This window comes from Typopeltis vanoorti, chromosome 2 (assembly GCF_054136105.1).
Source record: "Typopeltis vanoorti isolate ZY-2024b chromosome 2, IOZ_Tvanoo_1.0, whole genome shotgun sequence".
NCBI classification, from domain to species: domain Eukaryota; kingdom Metazoa; phylum Arthropoda; class Arachnida; order Uropygi; family Thelyphonidae; genus Typopeltis; species Typopeltis vanoorti.
Window position 1 is genome coordinate 16,138,308 of NC_143550.1, and position 23,032 is coordinate 16,161,339.

The window sequence follows — 23,032 nt, forward strand, 5'->3', positions numbered from 1 at the left end:
TTGAAATAATGCAGAAGTCATATTTCCCATATAAAAGCAGTCAAAAGTTTCACACCTTATTACTAAAATACTCTGGATTAGAGATAGATGTTGAAAGCTTTTTTACTTGGTTATACTATAAATTAAAGTTGTCAAGAAATTATATTCTTGGTTTCATCCTTTATCCAAGTGTAAGCAAACAAAATTTGTGTGTGAAGTAACTTCATGACTGGGCTATTTGTATATTGAGGCTAATGACTTCATATCAATTGCTTTAGTATCCCACAACGCAAGACTTTACTTCAGCCTTGGTATGTCTTCTGGGTCTGGCTCCCACTGATGAGACCTCAATAGCATTATACAGGGTGTTCGGGATAAATTTGACATATTTATAATTAATTATATTTTTCCGTAAGTTACATGTATTAACACACACTTCTCTTCATTTAAAAGTTTGGACCCTTCTTCATTCATATACAAGATGTCAGAAAGGATGGATAGCTGGAACCCACCTGAATCATGGAAGAGAATAACTTGTATCATGATGATTCGTGCCCGCCATCAAAATAAGGATATTACGACTGCTGCCCAATGCTCCCTGAATACAGTAAAAACAATCAGGCATGAACTAGAGACTTGCAATGGTGACTACGAGGATGTAGCAAGAAGAAAGATCCCTAGCAGACGATCTGATTGCGTTCGTACAGCAGAATTCCTCGCAAATCTGCAGGAACAGGTGTTGAAGAACCCTGGCATTGGAATTCGGGCTTTGTTCGTGGAGTTGCTAACTGTAGTCAAGCCCTGGATAACAAGGGTAGCCAATGGTAGGCCGTATGTATGGCAGCAGGATTCGGCCCCTTGCCACACCTCTGGGAAAAGTCAAAAATGGTTGTCTGAAAATTTCTACGACTTCACCAGTCCAAATGTTTGGCCTCCAAACTCCCCAGACCTTAACCCCATGGATTATTTTGTATGGGGCGCAGTTGAAAAAGACACCAATCGCACTTCCAGTAATACAAAAGCCCAGTTAATGGATAAAATTAAAACAGTTTTTGCGGCCCTTCCCAGGGAGACTGTAGCATCAGCTTGTTCGAGGTTCCGAAGCAGAATTGAAGCTGTGATCGATGCTAATGGTGGTTATTTTGAGTAAATCTTGTTGATAGTATTGTAATTAACTCTGCCTGTAATGTTTTTTTTGTCAATTCATTAAATTTAATAGATACAAAGAAGATTTTCATTTTCCTTACGAAACTGTCAAATTTATCCCGAACACCCTGTACATGCCCATAAGAATATGTGCCTTGCATTATGGGATACTAAGGCAACTAATGCAAAATCATTAGCTTTTATATACAAGTAGCCCAGTAATGAAGTTACTTCACGTATAAACTTTGTTTGCTTATACTTGGATAAACGATGAAACCAAGAATGTAATTTCTTAGCATCTTTAATCGATAGTATAACCAAGTGAAAAAACTTTGAACATATAATAAAGCATTGGACAGTGTTCACCATAAGAAATTAATAGAAACATTACTAAAGAAAAGAATAACATAAGACTGATATCCTACATATGCTAGAATCGAACTGCAATATAAAAATCAACCATAGTATCAGAAACTTTCCAAATACAAAAAAGTGTTAGGCAGGGATATGTGCTTTCTGCTGTCCTGTTCAATCTCTATAGTGAAGATATTTCTGAGAGTATGGAAGAACTGGAGAGTGATAACAGGAGATAGAAATATAAATAATCTTTCTTATGCATGTGATACTGTATTGACTGCTGAGAAAGATGAAGACTTGCAGAAGTTAACAGAACAAATAAATACAGAGTAAAAAAATATGGCCTTATATTAAATTCAAAAAGAAAGAGGAAAAAGTTATGACAGTAAGCAGAAAAAAATACACCCTCAAATTTAAAAATTAAAGTAGAAAGCCAAATTATAATAGAACAAGAAAATGTTACATTACAAGAAATGCAAAAGAAAGATTAGGAAAAGAACAGAAATTGCAAAACTAACCTATGAAAGGTTGATTTTGCAATTCAAAAGAGTTGTTGAAAGAAAGAAAAAAATTAAGAGTAAGAATGTAAAGTTGTGAGTCTGCTGCTTTGGTATGATAGGCAAGAGTTGAGAAGATAGACCCTGATTGCTAATGAGTCAATGAGAAGATTGTGCAGGAGGAATGGCATGTAGTTTATAGATGTATGGAATGATTTTGAAGGATGAAAGGATTATATATACTTGATGGACAACATTTGAATAGTTTTGGAGTCGGATGTTTGGAGAAACTGTTAAGTGAGATTTTGAAGTGCAAAACAAGACTGCTGAGAAAGATGAAGACTTGCAGAAGTTAACAGAGCAAATAAATACAGAGTAAAAAAATATGGCCTTATATTAAATTCAAGAAGAAACAGGAAAAAATTATGGTAGTGTCATAACTAGAGCATGTGTCTGGCCACTCATGAGATAACTGAATGTGTGTACAGAGATGGTAATGCAATGCTAAATACAATTTCAGAGGTTTCAGATTCAAACGGGTTGGTAATGACATAACACAAAGGTGATTATGGGTCCAAGGGGATGTTGAAATACATGTACACAAATGTCAGACGTATCAGAAAGAAGGGAGAAGAATGTATGGCATCCATCAGTTCAACTCGGTCAAAATTATATATAAAAAAAGATATATCCATACCAAAGGTAGACACTGTCACCAATTAGGGAGATTAACTATGCAGTCTTGTTCTGAGAAGTTGCTAAACATGTAAAATTCAAAGTCAAAAAAGAGTTTATGTTGAATTATAAAACTGGTAATTATGACAGACTTAGGATGCATCTTGGAGCAGTGCCATGGCTTCAGAAGCTTGAAGAAGAAGAAAAGAATATCAGTAGTACATGGAAAGTGGTGAGAGATTGCATGAGAGAAGCAGTACCAGACTACATGCTCAACATTAGGTGGATAAACTAAGTGGGGATTAAGAAGATGAGGAGAGAGGGAGGAAGAGAGATAAAGCAGGAGCTGTATAAAAATAAAAATAAAACCTGTGTGAGCATATAAAGAAAAAGGTGATCAGCATACTCATGAGAAGTACTAAGTGCAAGCAAGAAGGGTGACTAGTATGGAAAGAAATACTATACATATCAGATTAAAAGAAAATTAGCTAAGGAGACCAAAGTAAATTCAAAAGAGTTTTCTTTCATTATGTAGCAAGTAAGAGAATGACTACAGTAGGAGGACTTTAAGCAATGCTGATGGTAAGAAGATGACAGAGGCAAAAGAAACAGTTGAGCTGCTGAGTGATCATTTTGCAAAGGTGTATCATCCAGGTGGAGATTTTGCAGTCGCCAATGTGGCCGAGATGCATGTCAAAATTGAGGTAGATAAACATGTGTTCAAGAATATTGAAAAATATCAATGTGAATACAGCAGCAAGACTAGATGACATGTCAGTCCATGTACTATGTGAAAATGTGCAAGAGAACTGGCAGTACCTCTAATGAAGCTGTTTAATCTAGGTCTCGGTTCAGGCAAGGTTCCATTACATAAAAGTAGCTCCAAGAGAGAAATAACAAACTACAGACCGCTTAATATCTCAGGAGTGATTGTTAAAGTATCGGAAAAGTTGGTTAAAGGTAAAATCCAAGAGTAGATGGATAGGGTTATGATACTCTCTAGTGAGCAGCATAGCTTTGTAAACAGAAGATCCTGTCTTAGTAATTTATTTACATTTTATGATAAAGTGACAGTGGGATTAGATAAAGGAAATGGCAACACCATGATACTGCTGAATTTTGCAAAGGCATGTGACATGGAAAACTATTACAAAAGTTGGAAGAAATAGGAATGGATATGAAGTTAGTAACATGGATTGGGGGGGGGGCTGACATGCAGACATTATTATTATTATTATTACATAACACCTCCACGGAGTACAAAGACTCTCTGTCTTCACCACTCATTCCACCAACCATAACTACCTTCATCACTTACACCAATGCCATCCACCGAAGACCATCGCCACTAGTATTTTCACAGACAATCACAAACATCCATGCCCACGATGGGATTCGAACCCACAGCCTTTTGGCTGGAGAGCAGATTCAAATACGCTAACCACTCAGCCAACCACGCTGGCATGCAAGAAGGGTTGTAAAGAGAAGGATGATAACATCAAATAGTATATGGTGGAGTGGAATAAAGGAGAATGAAGTAATTAGTGGAGTACCTCAGGTTCTGAACTAGGACTACTACTCTTTAATTTGTATATCTATGATATATGGATAGATTTTAAGGGGAGATATTCAATTGTTTGTTGATGATGCAAAACGAGAAGGGTAATTGTCGGTAAAGGTGATATAAATATCCTGCAGGATGATTTAAATAAACTGGAATTGTGGGTGAAAGATAATGATTGCCAATTTAATGTTACAAAATGCAATGTTATGCAATTTGGGTTGAAAAGGTTATATACTTTGTATCACAGTGATGGCATTAGATTGCAGGAAAATGATGAAAGTAGGGACTTACTTTGGAATAATGGTAGACAGAGATTGAAGTTCAGAAGGCAAATTGCAAAATTTAGTAAAGTAAAGCGGAATGTATTACCTGATGGAGTGGTGAGAGCGAGAACGGTCAATGTTTAAAGAGTGGTATGATAGACTTTGCGTTTCTTAGGGGGGGACCTCCCCTAAATGAGTCTTGACAGACTTTATGTTCTTAGGAAGGACCTCCCACAATGAGTCTTTTGACTCCATAGAGGCCTGAATAATAATAATAATCTCAAAGGATTACTAGGATGTTGAAAAACACACTAACAAGTAAAAATAGGGAAGGTATTATAACTCTTTAAAAGGCTATGATTTGCCGACATCTTGACTACTGTGCATAGATTTGGTTACCTGTGTTTTTTGAAGATCAGGTCGTAGAGAGGATTCAGAGATGAGTGAATAAGCTGTTGACAGATCTGTGGAATGCTCCCTATGGGGAAAGGTTGAAGTTGTGCAGGTTACAAAGTTTAGTTGATGGGCAGAAAAGAGGGGGACATGATAGAAACTTAAGATAGTAAAGGGGTTTTATAATATTGATGAAAAGGAATTTTTTTTAATTTAGTCAGGGAACTAAGTGTCATCCATGAAAGTGGTGTAATAGTCCAGTTAGTAAGGGTGTGTATGAGAACTGATTTTTTGCATGGGGAGTGATGAATTTGTGGAATGGATTGCCAGAATTATCGGTGCCTTGATAGTGAATGGACATGTGCAACTGGTTTTGTGGGTAAAACAGTTAGTGCGAGTCTCCCACAATCTCCAGACTCCATTGAGACTCTGCATAATATTAATAATAACTTTTACAGAATGAAGAATATACTAACATCAAAGAAATAAGCAAAAAAAAATAGATTAAGAATGATTAAATGCTGAATTTGGTCTGATTTCTTCTCTATAGAGAGGAAACATGGGCATCAAATAAATAAGATATTAGAACTGATGCTTTTAATATGTAACCATACAGAAGAGCACTGAAAATCTTGTAGATTCGGAAAAGAAATGATGTTTTGGAGATGACAAGTACTAAATTGAAACTGCCAGCAAAGGTTGGTCGATTAGTAGAGCCTCTGCTACTAATGGCTCACGCAAAAAGTTAAGCAAGTTTGAGCGCAGTTAGTAGGTGGAAGGGATAAATAGTTCGATGCTGTTGGCACACTGCTTCCTCGATGAGTCTTTGGACTCCCTGGAGGTGTTACATAATAATAATAATAAGGAACATACAAAAAAAAGAAAAATATACATCGGTCATATCATGAGGCAAGAAAATCTTCAAAAGACTAACTGAAGGCAAGAAAAATAAAGGAAGACAGTGGCACACATGATTCAAAAACATAAACGACTGGGTGAGTCTGAAGAATGCAGAGCACAAGAAAGCAACTCAAGGGAGAAATAATTGGAGATCCACAATAACCAACCTCCTGGTTGGAGATGACACTTGGTAGGACATGACATATATCCTTCATCATCATCATTATCAAATTCCTGATACGTAGCCTCAGGGAGTGTACAGGATAATTACAATAGTACAACATGAAAAAGTTACACCATTATTAACATCCAATAAATAATTTTCCTCCAAATTAACTTGTTATCTGTCAAGACTCCAATATTATCAGATCTTATATTTCTTTCTTTTAAGGTGTTTTTTTACTGTATCAATCAATCCATCTACATCTTAGTTTCCTCTGGGTCTTTTTTCTACCAACCTGACAAAGAACATTTCTTCTGCTAATCATTCTTCTCCCATTCTGTTTAAGTGACCACATCACCTGAGATTAGCTCTACCAACACATTCCTGAATGCTAACATGGCAAGTTCTAATTTCCTCATTTTTGATGTGATACTGCCATTGATGCCATATGCCCACTCTACTAATCTTTCTCAGAACTCTCATATCATACGTCTCTAGTCTTTTATCAAGTAATTTATTTTTAACCTAGCTCTCAGATCCATAAATTAAAATTGGTTTGAACACTAACTTGTCTAACTTGGTGTTTAAACTAATTTCTTTCTTATTCCATTTTAAATTTATTCATCTGACTTCTTACCATACCAGCTTAACTTATTCTGCTGTCTATTTCCATATTTAATTTACCATCTTCACTATAGGTTCTATAGGTTCACCATTCAGGATACAGTTGATGTTTCCAATGTTTTTGCCTCTTTTCATTGTCTTTGTCTTTTTGTTGCCTATTTTCATACCAAATTCATTACAACAGTTATTCGATTTAGTCAGGGAATTTTGCAGACTTGTCCTCAATTTATTCTGAAGTATAACATCATCTGAGTAAAGAGCTAAGCTTAACATCACAATTTTAATATCATAATGTGATCCATATAGCTAATGAATAACAGAGGATATAATTTCCACCTTTGTTGCACCCCTGATTTTACTTCAAACCATCTTCCTGTACCTCCTTCAATTCTAACTGCTGACTTACAACTTAAACAGAGACTATGTATTGCTTGATATAATGCCCCATTTACACCATATAACTGTAACGTTTTGAAGAGCTTTCCTGTTGGCACTTTGTCATATGCTTTTTCCAGATGAACAAAACTTATATACAAATCCTTCTTACATTTCCAAGATTTCTCAACTAATTGTCTTAAATTGAAAATTTGATCCTGACAACCTCTATTTGGCCTGAATCCAGCCTTGTTCTTCATCAAGCTTCCCTTCCACAATTTTTCTTAGCTGTTTCTCAAGTATATTTGCCTAAATCTTACTTGGAACGCTCAGTAGGGAAATACCTCTGTAATTTTCACATTCAGTTTTATTTCTGTTTTATACATGGGTACTATGAGAGCTTTGCTCTGAAATTCGACCCTCTGACCAGGCCTTCTGAATTATACAATGCAGCCACTGTAAAACTTTTATATCTCCATATCTGAGCATTTCTTGCTGAATTTCATCTACTCCAGCTGTCTTTCTCCAGCTTTTACTCCAGCTGTTTGATGACTTTTTCTACTTCAAATATGGATATCTATTCCTAACTGCATTCCTGTTGGGAGAATTCTGCCATTGTGCTGACACTGCTTGTTTCATTTAGCAGTCTTTCAAAGTGATTGCTCCAGATATCTAGAATATCTTTATCTTAGTTTTCATGTCACCTTTTTTTTTTCTTCCATTTCTAAGCTTTTCAATAGCCTCCAGAATATTATTATTATTATTCAGGCCTCCATGGAGCCAAAAGATTCATTGTGGGAGGTCCCCCCCCCCTCTAAGAAACACAAAGTCTATCATACCACTCCTTGAACTCACTGACCATTCTCGCTCTCACTACTCCATCAGGCAATGCATTCCATGGTTCAACCACCCTCCACACAAAGAAACCGCTCCTCACCCTCTTTCACACAGTTTCCTTTCGTAACTTCCAGGAATGGCCTCTTGTCATCACTCCTTCCTGCTGTTCAACCAAGCGAAAGAACTCCCCGGTGTCAACCCTGTAACCACCTCTCAACAGTTTAAAAGTCTCAATCATATCACCTCTCCTTCTTCTATCCAGCAAGCTCTGCAGCCCACATTACCTCAGCCGACCCTCATAACTATCATTGTACAGTCCTGAAAACCATCTATGTTATCTGCCTTTGTACCCTTTTCACAGTTAATTTATCCCCTTCAAATCCTGGGGACCAAATCTGAGAATAATAGTCCAAGTGTGGTCTGATCAGGGTCTTATACAACAGAATGATAACTGTTTTATCTCTGCAGGTCAGTGTCCTTCTCATAATTGCAGCAATCCTCCGTGTTACCTTCACCACCTTTGCAATATGTCCCCTAAATTTCAGGTTTCTATCAATCATCAACCCCAGATCTCTTGTCTCCCCTTACTTCCTCCAGTATAACTCCTCCCATAGAGTATGCAGTGTCCCATCAATGTTTCCCAAACCTCAAGACCTTACATTTTGCTGCATTAAACCGACTGAATGGGGGTGTCGGTTTAATGCAGCATTTTGCCCATCTATCTAGCTTATTCAAATCCTCTTGCAGGGCTGCCGCATTTGCACTATTACTAATAATCCTTCCCAGCTTCACATCATCTGCAAACAACTGAATATTCCATTGCAATCCACTGACAATGTCATTGATATAAAGGTTAAACAATATAAGTCCGAGTACTGAGCCCTATGGGATCCAAATTGTAACCCTCTGCTTCCTTGAAACTTCCTCACCATGCACAACTCTCTGATTGGACGGCCAATCCTGAATCCAGTTGACCAATCTGACATCCAGACCCATGTGCTGCAACTTAAATATCAGCTTATCATGTGGCACCCTGTCAAATGCCTTCGCTAAGTCTAAGAAAATGGCAGTATATGCCTTTTCCTCATCTAATGCTCTTGTAACTTTATCATAAAAGGCTAGCATATTGCTAAAAATATTTTGCCAACTTCCTGGTATTTATTTTACCAAATAAATACCAAAATCTTCCCATGACTTTTGTTTAGTTAGTTTTACCCAGTGCTTTGCTTTCTTACATTTTTCTCTGTATTCCCTAAGAGCATGAGCTGATTTACTTGCAAAGAACTTTCCATATGCTTTCTTCTTTTCCTTGACTGCATCTTTAACTTCCTGAGTACACCATGGAGTTCTGATTTTTCTATCCTTACTGTCCTCACCACATTCCTCTCTGGCAGAATCCATCAATGTTTTCTTCAGGATTTGCTACTGAATCTCCAAGGTTTGGTTCTTGTTTACAAATTCTTTCATTTTTTCTTCAATGATGCTTGTATATAAAGCCATGCAACCTTGATTCATTTTAAAATTTTCTTACACACTCTTCTTTTCAGTATGAAATTCAATTTTATCCTGCTCAAAATTAAACAGTGCCATATATTCTTTAAATTTGCAATTTCTGCATAAGCCATATAGTGTTCTTTTTTATATCAGGTCCACACAGTAAAGGTCACAAGACCTATAGCACGTTAGTGCTATGTGTAAGTAAGAAGACAAAAGGAATCTATTCACTTGTTTCTTGAACAATGGAAGGTTTAGTTATTGGAGAAACGGGAGGAGAGAGAGAGAGAGAGGGGTTATTCCAAAAAAACAGAGGTAGATGAAAGTTCAGAAGTGGATCGAAAATGGTGGTTGACTAACAGCTGCTCTTGTTATTAGTCTTCGAAGAGAGAGGTGAAATCTGTGACCAGTTCTGATGAACTGGTCACTATGATTCCATGAAAATATCTACAGAATGGAAGGGAAATAAACTGAACTTCTATGAGAGAACGATTGCACTAATCGATGAAAAAGCAGTCATCAATTAATAGGATTGCCCTCTTCTGTGTGGCATCAAGCAATCTTGGGTTTATGGGTCCACTACCTTAAATCATGAGCAGTATTTCATAGTTAGATGGATTTATAGTTTATGTAGTTGCACAAATGTAGTGTCTTGAACAGAAAAGTTTCCCAAGTTTCTTGGAGGATGAAAAAAAAAAACTATAGCTGATAAGTGTTTGGCTAAAAAAGGTTGCAGGTATAAATAAACCCAAGAAATCAGATTTGATCTTGTTGATGGCCTCCAGACTATAACCACCCTTATGCAATGGCACTATCTTATCCTGTCTTTTGGGACCTTTCTGTAACTTGACATTTGGTGAACAGCTGTAACAACAGAATTGTCACTTTATTAGCACACTGTCTTACACATAGCAAAATGTAATTTGGTTCTACCCCCCCCCTACTCCCAAACACACACACACACACCACCTTTCAGACAACTCAGTATTCTCTGATTGATGCACTTCAAAATGTTCAATCCATACTACCTAAGAATAAAGTCTGTTCCAGGTTGAAATATCCCACTACAATGATCATTAAATAACTTTACTTGTCATCTGCATTAATCACGTGACCATATTTCCATCTAACAAGGTCATTCCTACTGGCCCCAACAATTCCCTGGGATTTTCAATGGATTCCAGAGATAGTATCTTCTCATATTCCAATTTTGCCTTTCTTACTATACTAGTCACTTTCTTAGCTAGAGTCCTATTCCTCATGCAGCTACCACCCCCTCTGTCTCCATCTTTATACTTTTTCATCAGCAATCACTGTATGATTTCATTAGCTATTAGATATGATTTCATATCCACCTCTACTTCACTTCCATACAATCTCAAAACCATCACAGTGCCATTTACTTCCAAATTCTCTACCCTGAGTAGGCACAATTCAATTATCATAAGTAACACTCCTGCCAGCAAATTACACTCTTTATCCAGCCAAAATATTATTATTATATCACACCTCCAGGGAGTCCAAAGACTCATCGAGGAAGGACATCTTCTCTACAACTCTTCGTCTCACTACTGCACCAACTTTCATCTAACACCAATGCCGACTACCACCACTAGTACTTTCACAGACATCCATGCCCACGGCAGGATTCAAATCCGCAGCCTTTTGGCTGGAGACCAGATACGCTAACCAATCGGCCAACCAGGCCAGCATTAGGAAATATATATTATAATTCTCCCTTCTATGTATTAGGGCTACTGGCCTGTTACAGAGCTAACTTAAACCCTTTCTAAGTTGTACCTGTCTCAAAGATAAGGTGACTAGCCCTATACCTCTTGTATATCCTGTGGCTGTAGCTTGTCTGCTTGCGGGAGGAAAAATCCCAGCTGAAATGGGGAGAAAAACCCTGTTTTATATATATATATATATATATATATATATATATTATTATTATTATTTGACACCTCCAGGGAGTCCAAAGACTCATCGAGGGAGAGTGTGGCAACAGCATCAAAAGATTGATCCCTCCAACTACAAACCGCGCTCAAACTTGCTTAACTTTTTACATGAGCCATTAGAAGCAGAGGCTCTACCAATTGAATTGACCAACCTTTGCTGGCAAGGATAAGGTGACTAGCCTTATGCCTCTAGTATATCCCGTGGCTGTAGCTTGTGTGTGTTTACAGGGCCAATTTGTTGCTTGCGGGAGGAAAAACCCCAGATAAACTGGGGAGAAAAACCTTATATGTATATATAGTACACAGATACAGCAATAGGAAATATATATAGTACTACTATATTCTTCCCATAGTTTATTTTCATGAATAACAAATTAATAAAAACCATTTTCTTAAACCTGTTACATAGTGATAAATAATTAAAACGGTTAATTTTAATTAATCTATTATAATTTCAATAAAATAATTATTAAAACAGGCATCTGGCTTGGTTCTTTATACTGCTTGACTGGCCTATAGATGGGAAATCCGCAGAACTCACGTATGCAGATGTTTATGCATGCACAAAAGTATGGATGTGTGCATACATATTAGAGAGAGAAACAGAAATTATGGATTCCTCATGATTTAACGCTTGAGCTAAAACGTGTGCAACCTTCAATGAGATATGTCAGAATTGCCCGAACTCCATCCCAGTTAATGTTACGTTAAGCATACAAATGCTGCTTCGACATTAAATATATTAAATAACAAACTGAACTGTTCGGAAAAATTAAATCAAGAATCAATACCACTGCTGTGTATTATCTCTATCTCGTATTTTATCTTCCCAAGCAGGTACGGAGCGCATCTTTCGGCTATTTAAGCATGATAGAATGTCCCGCTAAGCTACTTGGAAATTGGTAACTACTTACGGACTAATGTGAAAACGATATTCAGCAATGACGGATACGATACGTTTTATAAACGGAATCATAATCATTGTTCCGAACTGGTTTTGAAACTTCTTAGCCCAGAATATGCATTATAAGCAATAATATAAAACTCATATTTTGCATTTGTGCAATTAAATCCCATTGAAAACGAAGCTGAAATACAGATGCCTTAATGGAGTTCCCATAATGGCCTTTTTTTATGCCAATTAATCATAGTTCCAAACTGGTTTCGAAACTTCTTAGCCCATAATTAAATATACATTATAAGCAATAATATGACTCATATTTTGCATTTGTGCAATTAAATCCCATTGAAAACAAAGCTGAAGTACAGATGCCTTAATACAGTTCCCATAATGGCCTTTTTTATGCCCAAATTTACCGAATTTGGCTGTTTTGAAAGGTTACTGACCATAACATTTTTCCATTCAACTAAGTAGCGCTTGCGTCCTCTGCGCTTGGTCGCTCGAAGTTTCACTTCAGTTCAAGTCTAGTCGCCGATTGGAGGAACTTTTTCTAAGCCTTTCTTCGACCGGTTCCCGAGTTAGTCGATCTCTGGCACAGGCAAGTGTGTTTTTCCTCCCGGAAACTCGAGTTTTTCATCGCGTGAACTCAAGCAAATCGACCGTAGTATCAACATTATTTCAGACAGTGACATATCTTGTTAGGGTTAGGTACCAAGAGATGGTAGCAGTTGTTTGCTTGCCAGCCTCTTCATCGGTGGCTGCTACAATTAGTGATAGACATGGGCCAGCTATCTCGGATTAGCTACTGGTGGAGATTGAACTGCCCACTCAGTCTCCAAAAGCTAGATAGGGTATAAAGGCCTCGCCTACTCCCTATAAGGGAATAAAAGGCGTTAGCTGTTTATTTTTATTTTTAACTAAATAATATGAAAAATTATTTGTTGCCATATATTTTCCTTCATAAACCTAGCTATTGAATTTTTTCTGGCTGGTTTCTAGTGGATATTATCAAAATGACAATAACATGTTACAAATCCATATATAATATGTCATCATTCTCATCCGAAGTGTTCCATGAATTCTTTTCAGCTATTGGATTCTGTCCTCTGCCAGCTTTTCCATCTGCTGGAATGATGTGAGTCTTGATCGCATCTTCATGGCTTCACGCCATCTTCTCGGTGTTCTTCTTCTGCCTTGTTCACTTTCAACTCTTCCGTAAAGGACATAAGACAGCATTTCTTGGCACATCCTGGCTATGTACTCCAATCGCTGTAGTTGTCATTTATGAAACTTGGGTTTTTCATCCTGTAGCCTATTTAGGATGTTTTCAGTGTAGTCTGTGTAGCTCAGTGGCATATGCCATCCATGGCCGACGGCCCGAAGGAATAGCGTTGAAAGTTCTATTCTAGTCGCCAAATAGAGGATCTTTTACTTCCTTTTTTCGACGGGTTCCGGAGTTAGTCGAGCTCTGACAAGGGCAAGCTGGATTTTTTCTCCAAGAAACTACAGTTTTTTTTTGTCCCTTAAACTGAAGAAAATCGACTGCAGAACAAAACTGTTTTCAGACAATAAAACATAGCGTTAGGATTAGGGACCATTAGATAACTGCACTTGTCAGCCACCTCTCTTCATCAGTACCATGTATAATTAGTAATAGTCTTCGGCCAGCTGTCTCTGATTGGCTTCCAGTGGAGATTGAACTTCTCTCTCAGGCCCAAAAGTTAGATAGGGCTAAAAAGGCCTTGCCAGCTCTCTACAGAGGAATAAAAGGCATTAGCTGATGTTTTAATTTTCTTCTCGCATGCCAATAATCCAATACTCAGATGAGTACAGCACCAATGGAAGGATCGCTGAGTTGAAAAGTTTACTCTTTAGTCTATGGCTATTTTTTCTCCATATGTTATTTAACTTTTTCATTGCTGGCCATCCTAGAGTTATTCTATGCTTGATAGTTTCATGTACCTTGGATCTTCAGTGATTAAGGATCCAATATTACTAAAGCTGTCCTCTTGTTCTATTCTTTTATTTATTGTAACACTGACGTATCTTTTCACTCTGCCTATTATCATAACGAGATGACGGCACTTGTTAGCCGTCTCTTCACTGTGTGCTGCTTAAATTAGTGATAGCCTTGGGCCAGCTATCCCTGATTGGCTGCCAGCAGAGTTGAAGAGTTTGAAGAGAGTTTCCTTCTCAGCCGCCAAAAGTTAGATAGGCTAAAACGACCTATCTAACTTTCTTTGCTGCATAAATTTTGATTAGAAACCATTGAATTTAGGTTCTCTAAATTACTGTCTATCAGAACAATATCATTTCCAGATTTTATAATGGTGTTTCTTCCATCGGAAGTTGCTCCCTTCCGTCAAATTTCCTGTTACCTTGTCTCCATTGAGCATTGTGATATGGTAGGTGGAGTAGCTCTTTTTACAATTCCATTCGTTGTTTAGTACAAATTTCTGGTGTCATTTTTTTCAAATTCATCATTGCATTCTTCTGCTTTTCATTCAGTCACTGTGGCTTTTTTTCTCTGCATTCGCTGTCTACCTGTTTCTTGATAACATCTTCTCCTCCTCTGCTGGTTCCAAAATATCTCTTATTATCCTAAAATGTGTCCTAAAATTTTCATTATCATTTCCGAAATTTTGACATTCTGTAGCTAACTTCACAAACTGCATCTCACAGAATTCTTGTTTCTACAATCTTCTCCAGTGCAATTCCACTATAGTGTATTCCATTTTGGACAAATAGCAGACTCTGAACTTTCAACTTACTAAATATCTAAATATTCAGACGCTTCACATCCATCGATTTTCTGAATTCTATCTTAATCCACTCTCTTCTCAATATCCAATACTGTCTTTTGCATGAAATATGCTTCCGAACTATTTATTGAACATTTCCAAGATACCAGTTTTATTGTTCTCATCCTAGTTACGGCATCGAGATAATGTAATATTACGTGCTGGGTCATTTGATTAAAATGATTAAGCGATGCCAGCTTATCTTATATCAGGATGGCAGAGTTTTTCCCTCATCGGAAATTGAATATTTCATCCAGCAAAACTAGCAAACCAGCTGACGAACGTGCAGAATTTACAGGCATAATGTACCACGGTAACTATGGTGAAATTCTGACTAACCCAACTGAAGCAGTTAGATTACCCAGTTGAACTGAATTGAAAAACATGGATACTTCGTTAAACTCTTTACTTTTTAAGCCTCGCAAAGTCTTATTATTTATTATTTATTTATCGATAAATAAATATTCTAATGTATTTTATTCCCAAGAGTGGAACTACTTTAGCTCTAACTAACTTTTCAGAAATCGGTATGCAGCCTGTTTCCAATTCTCTGAAGATTAGAGAAATGTTCTTCCAGTCGGTGAGTATATTGCTGCAAGGCCACATGTGCTCGGGTTAGAAATATAAATGCTACCTTTATACTGTTAATTAACGGACGACTCTTTCGCCACGAGGGCGTGGCGAAAGAGTCGTCCGCTACGGGCGTAACTAGGTTTGGTGCGCAAAACGTAAAAAATGTAAAAAATAAAAATAAATAAATAGATATAAAAGTCCGCTATTTTATTTTGTATTTTTAAATTTCGGGAATACATCGCTTTGGATACATAAATTCTGCAACACACTGCAACTCATTTTGATGGGGTTAATTTAACATATTGCATTTAGTAAAATTTAACTTGTTACATTTAAATTTTTCAAAATTTTTATCATTTTTGGGTTAAGGGGTCGCAAGTTAGACACTTGCCACAGGCGCTTCATACCCTCGTTTTTGTACAAATACAAGTCTTGTATTTTCATGCTCTAACGTTTTAGCATAATTGTTTCCTGCAAAGTCAATTCTGACTGTGTATATATATTGTCATATTTGTATATTTTCACTGCTAAACATTCAATATCAATTGGTAAACAGTCGATAGCACACTGGAGACAATTGTGTATAATGTGTGTCCCACAACCAATACCGATAATCTGCCTCTTCAGTTCAGTTTCAAGTTTTTGCCACACATTATTTTTGCGAATTCTTTTCCAGTCACCAAGTGTTCGTGTTATCTGCACACTAAGCAACAATTTTGTATTTAAGGCAAATTTGTCACTTGCTTCCTTCAATATAACACACTGCAGATCGGATGCGACTCCATGGTTATACATGATATTGGTATATTGGTATATCAATATCCATGATGTCGGTATATCGATATCATGGTTATCCATGATATTGATATACAATTATAGTTTATGAATAATCATTTATGATTGATCAATATTAAAGTATATTTATAGGTTTTATTGAAAGGGGGACAAAACTGACATTTTTATTAAAATGGAAACGGCCGGGAAATATGAAAAAAAAAAAAAAAAAAAAACGGTGCAGTCGCTTTCAAAACAGTTCTTATTGTCAGCCTAACTATAAGTCTATCTTCAGGCGGCCTAGCGCAGAGGATACAAGAGTCACTTCCACTGAGCTACACAGACGTCTGTTTACACAAAAATATTTTTTAACTAGCTAAATATTTATTCATTGCATTTACATATGCACGAGCACAAATGTGCATACAATGACATATTTTACAGTTAATTTTATTTCACAGATTACATTTACAGTTTCTTTTTTTTTTCTTTTTTTTTCTTTCTTTCTTTCTTTCTTTTTTTTTTTTTTTTTTTTTGTTGGCAGCAGAGAATGCTGAACGGATTCATTTCACTTTTTCACATTGTAATTTTTTTTCACATTCCTCACACTTTCACATTTCATTTTTTAAAAACATCGATAAAATAATAGTATACAATTCGTATAATCTATTTTCTGTTTAGAACAAATATACGTCAGAAAATACATACTATCAGCAATAGAAATAAAAAATTATTAGTATTATAAAGTAAATTAATATATAGTGATAAAATTAGGTGCATAAAATATTAAAGAGAAGTTTAGTTCTGAAGAATACTTATAGTTGTGGACTAAGACAAAAGCTGTATTACCATATGTGCAGAGAGTGAAGTACATGTAACCAAGGATGAGACTCATGCTCATAAAAATAAATAATATCATTAAGGGACAAGTACAGGGAAAGTGTTCTATAGATCAGCGTTCTTCAACCTTTTTACACCTGCGGACCGGGGAAAATAGGAGAAAAATTTCGCGGTCCTGCTGACGCCTAAGAGAGAAACAAACCAATGTAGATAATATTTTATTTATTAAGTCCAATATTATAAAATTACAATTTTTAGCTAGTGCGACATCTGATGCTGCTTAGCGGTTAGAAAATTTTATATACGTGGCTGGAGCGTTGTTTCTGAGAGACGAAGAAATTTCCGCGGACCGGCAGCGGTCCATGGACCATAGGTTGAAGAACAAGGCTATAAATATCAGTTAAGGAAATGTGATCTCGATGTTAAGTGGGGTAGTGAGGTTTCAATGTAGCGTTATAATCCATTATCTTCGAAGCTAGATGAAGTTTTTGTGAAGACAGTGGGATTATTGTTTAATTACTATGTGATTTGATGTATCATGTGCATGTTTACCCTTTAGTTTCCTAATAACAGCTCCTAATATGGTCTTTCGGTCGTATGGGTGTGTGTGTGTGTGTGTGTGTTGTGATAATTGTGCTGGTGCCACTTCCATAGTACTTCTTTGAGTGTTCGATAACTGATCAGGTGTTTTAAGTTGTGTGGAAAATTATTAATCAGGGTAGGTATCAGATGCTCTCTCATAGTTTCTCCGCATCTATTGTTGAAGCGTCTGGTAGCTTAGAGAGTATTGGTATGCTCGTTATGCGGTTTGTGTCGCTATGTTTACGGTAATAATTATTGAAGTGGTTGTTTAAAATGATCATATAATGCCTTATCTCTGACTGATATGCTTAAAATTTTACGTCAGTCAAAGAGTTTATCAGAATTTCGTGTATTGGCTCTCCAAAGCACTATGGAAATTATTCTTTTGTGCAACGATTCTGATTTGGACAGATGACTGCTAGATTGTTATGCCGTAGTAGTACTTCACAGATCATACCAATCAACACTAAGAAAATTATCTTCCATTGGTATGGAAGATAATTTTCTTAGTGCTTTTTTCAGAACAGGACTTGGTGGGAAGATTAGGGACCATCCATGGAAGCTTGGCAAGAGTGTGGTTAGCAAGGGTGTTAGAACTACGTTTTTTACTTGGAGAGTGGTGAATGAGTGGAATAAGTCGCCAGAGTCTGTTGTGGGTGCCATGACTGCGAATGAGTTCAAGGCAAAATATGATAGATACTGTGTGGATGTTGAATAGTTGTTCTTGACATGATGTTTAGGGCTTCCCTCGATGAGTCTAAGGGCTCGTTGGAGTTGCCCGTAATAATAATAATAATAATAATAATAATAATAATAATAATAATAATGGTACCGGATATGTGACTTTTTGGTTTTTAATAACCAACATTTGGATTTCGGTATTGATTATGATTAAATTGTTATGAAAATATCTCGTTAATTCATTTAGGTTTTGTTGTGCTTTGGAGAGGGCGATGTTAATGTTTTTCTAGACTGTTAGCAGTGCAGCGTCGCCTGCATACTCATATCTAGCTCTCGGTGTAGAAGTTAGGAATTCGTTTGCATATTGATACACGCCAATGTTATGTATATAATATTTTTAAACGAATAAAAGTGTGTGTGTGTGTGTGTGTGTGTGTGTGTGTGTGTGTGTGTGTGTGTGTGTGTGTGTGTGTGTGTGTGTGTGTGTGTGTGTGTGTGTGTGTGTGTGTGTGTGTGTGTGTGTGTGTATTTGCATACAAGTACATATATAGCATATACATGGACATACGGGAGTGGGGGGGGGGGGAATCTGAAAAGTTCTGATAAACATCCAGACAAATATGATATTAATGCAACTGATATAACCACAAGAAGAAAAAAACATACTAGTAGCAGAGTTATGAAGGTAACTTAGGTACTTATATTCTTATATCATCGTATGTTCTTTCTTGTGGTTATATGACTTGCTTTAATATCCTTTTTGTTTCGAGTGTTTATCACAACTTTCCAGATCCCATCCTCCTGTATGTACTTGCATGTACGTGTAATGTATTTACATCTCATATACGGTTCTAGGAATATTCGCCTCAACATTTTCACCGTAAACATTTACGCCGTAAGACATTTTGCATTAATTTTTGTAAATAATCAATGGATGATAAAGGTATTATAAATTCATTAAAAAGGCCAATATTTTTATTAATGTGAATGTCAGTGATACGTAACATAATGAATCATTTAAAAATTATGCAAATTAAAAGAGATGCTGCGCAAATAATTAACTTTTTGCTGCGGATCGTCAATTCAACAAATCCATCAGTAACGTTGCTCATTAGAAAAAATGCTAATGCTGTGAAGCATTTAATTTTCGTGTTGAATTCAGCATCTGTTTGATAGCGTAACTTTAAACCAATGGCAACAATTTTGCGATATAGATTTTGTACCATATAAAATAAACAACCTGTTATAGTTGCTGATGTAAATATGTTAGAAAAAGCCTTGATATTTGCTTTCTCGAAGTCAATCCAGAGGTCCCCCGGCCATATATGCAATGTGTGCGACGCACACAGTCGCCAGGATAGTAAAGACGCCAAAGAGGAAGAAATACTTTAAAAAAAAACGTTTTTTTAAAGTCATTTTTTCATTGGAGGGAGGGGGATAGGAGCGCCAACTAAAGTTTTGCACACAGGCGCCGGACACTACTGGCGCGCCCCTGAGTCAACCATTAATGTTTCGGGATCTAATGATGAACGAAAGCCCTTTAAGGCACTGAATAATCTGCAGTAAGTTAATTCTGATTTGCCAGGAGGCAAAGGAAAAAGCCCCCATGGAATCCTTAGGGGTCTCATGCCAGTCCCAAGCCTGAATAAAGGAGGAGGGTCGGTCAGATGATTGTCGATGCTCTGACCGTAAAAAAAAAAAAAAAAAAAAAAAACGATTGTTATCTGATGCATATACGATCAACAACCACAACATGCCAGCTCGGACGTCGCCCGGATCAACAAGATACGCGATACCAATCGAGCGGTACCTAATCATACTCATTACCTGGTGGTGATATCTGCTTCAATTCTTCAGTTTCCTAACGCTATCTAAATCTAGCTTGTTTCATATAACTCACTACAGTATCTTTTTCATCGCTGTACAATTTTATCTTTATTCATCAATACTTTGCTTTTTTCGTCTTTAACTGTATTCTGTCTTGGTTGCCATCTTCTATTAATGGTTCTAATCATTTTGCATACCTTCCTAGTTTTATGCTCTGCATAGTACTGTTCTATATTATTGCATTGGACTTCTAATTATTTCGTCTTATCCGGCTGACTGCTTTTTTCATCTCATTACACTTTTTCTATATTGCTCCTCTATTTGTTCTGATGTATCTCTTCTTATCTTCAACATTTTTTTCTCCTGTACTAACGTCAGTGTTTCTTGTCTAATTCATTTCTTTTGATCTTCTCTTCTTCTGGAACTGTTTTTTCAACTGCATCTTCTATCGCCTTCATTACTCCTTTCGCTCTTAGATTCGATTTTTTTTTTTTTTTTGTCCACACTTTTAAGTTTCTCTTCTGCACCTTCTTCCTATTTCTGCTTCAATTGTACTTGCTCTCTTTGTTTCTAATGATGGGGTTTATATTTTTTTCTTTTTTAATTTCAACTTGATGTTTGCAATCACTAAACTCTGATCCTAGTCTATATCCGCTCCTTGAAAAGTTCGACACTGCTGTACTGATGTTATCCATCTTCTTTTAATCATGATCATATCAATCATGTTCTTGGTTTTCCTATCATTTGATCGCCACGTCCATTTTCCACACTCCTTTTGCTGGAATCTTGTGTTACAGATCATCATATCGTGGTCCACAGCAAATGCTAACATTTTTTCACGTCATTCATTTCTTTCTCCAAAATCATATTTTCCCATGACTCTTTCCCAACCATCATTATATATTCCGACGTTGGCATTCCAATCTCCTTCAATAATTAGTACATCTTGTTTTGGTATTGTTTCTATTGTCTCTGTCAGATCTTTGGAAAATAAGTCAATATCCTCATCTGTGCTGTCAGATGTGGTTGCATATATCTGTACTATTGATATATTAAATGGTTTTGCTTGAAATCTTGCTGCTATGATTCGTTCATTGACTGGTTTGTAGCTTGAGAGTGCTTTTCTAGCTTTTTTGTTAAGAAGGAAATTAACTTCTGCTTCATGATTGGTGTCATGCCATGACCACATGTCTTCGCATCTATTTCTCTTTCCTGCTGATGTCCATCACAACTCCGCCAGTCTTAGTACTGTATATCACACCGATATCTCTTCATATCCTCGCGAAGTTATTTTAGTTTTCCTGCCATTCAAAGTGTCCGTACATTCCATCTTCCTACAGATAATAGTTCTGTTAGTTTCAGTTTCTGTTTCCTTTCGGTATCCCACTTATCACTCCAACCCCCCGATCGCTCGATTGGTATCGCGAACCTTGTTGATCCGGGCGACGTCAAAGCCAGTATGTTGTAGCTGTTGATCGTATATGCATCAGATAACAATCGTGTTTTTTCTTTACGGTCAGAGCATCGACACTCATCTGACCGACCCTCTTCCTTTATCCAGGCTTGGAACTGGTATGAGATCCCTAAGGATTCCATGGCGGCTTTTTACTTTCCTTCCGAATTGACGATCCGCAGCAAAAAGTTAATTATTTACGCAGCATCTCTTTTAATTTGCACAATTTTTAAATGATTTCATTATGTTATGTATCATTGACAGTACTGACTGCACTGACTGACCTTAATAAAAATTGACCTTTTTAATGAATTTATAATACCTTTATCATCCATTGATTTAATTAATGGAATATAAATAAATAAAAATTTTTAAATAATCAATTTGATTATTTAAAAAAATTAATGCAAAATATCTTACTGCGAAAATGTTTTACGGCGAAAATGTCTTACGGTGTAAATGTTGCGGCGAATTTTCCTATGGCGAATTTTCCGGTCACCGTTGTATACGTATGGTAACATAATAATCATAAAGTACATTTAACATTTTGTTCACATTTTTCGAAGTCAATGTTTGGCTCTTATGAGAGGTGGTATGAAAGTATATAATTAGACTACTAATAGTTAGTACACGCACTTTAGCTTATATGCTTAATCAGTTATTAGTTATTGTCAACATGTGTACGAGTTCTGGTATATGTAAAATTCAGATATTATAATTATTAATTTTCTGATACATTTATTATACAATGCTAAGGGCATTTATTTATTTATTTTTTTTTTTTTTAATATATGTAATTATAGTAATAGTATGTAGAATATTATATTAGCAGTATATTTGTTATTCTGTTTACATATTTAGAAGCTGATAAATAACACACAACGCTACTGTCAGGATGAGTGAAGCACAAGTGCTTTTCATATTCCCCTTTCTGTAATGGAAGTTATTTGGGAATTTTGTGAGCAGTTAAGCTCGCTCTCTGGTGGAAGTTGTGTTAGCTATGATCAGTTGGGAGTAGAATAGCTTTCGGTCTTTTGTATTTGTAGTACTCTGTTTCATTGTAATTGACAGCTTGTACAATCAGCAGGTTTGAATGTGAATTTGACTTGACGAAGAATTTTTCTGCGAGATCACGAAGAAGGGAGGAGATGTATGGAATGCCGGTTATGTGAAGATGAATAAGTATATATACTTAAACTACTGATTTATTTATTTATTTATTTATTTATTTATTTATTTTGTCATGTGGCTACTTTATTGCTGTGTGTTGAGAATAGGGACCAAAAGGCTCTCTTTAGAACAGCATATGAAGTTAGGTTCTTCATACTGTGTGGAAGCTTATTTAATAAGTCTTGTACATGGAATTCACTTTCCC

At 36.4% G+C, this 23,032-nt stretch overlaps 1 protein-coding gene across 4 annotated transcripts in view; it reads right to left on the reverse strand.

Annotated features, from left to right (window-relative positions):
* Oseg1 (intraflagellar transport protein Oseg1) overlaps positions 1-12,100 on the reverse strand; it is a 796,421-nt gene extending 784,321 nt beyond the window's left edge. For all 4 annotated transcript variants that reach the window (XM_090410292.1, XM_090410285.1, XM_090410300.1 and 1 more), the window contains exon 1: positions 12,017-12,100. In XM_090410292.1, the coding sequence (XP_090266418.1) occupies positions 12,017-12,075 (59 nt within the window). In that variant the 5' untranslated portion in view covers positions 12,076-12,100. The remainder of the gene's footprint in view (positions 1-12,016) is intronic.
* Positions 12,101-23,032: the final 10,932 nt, after the last annotated feature.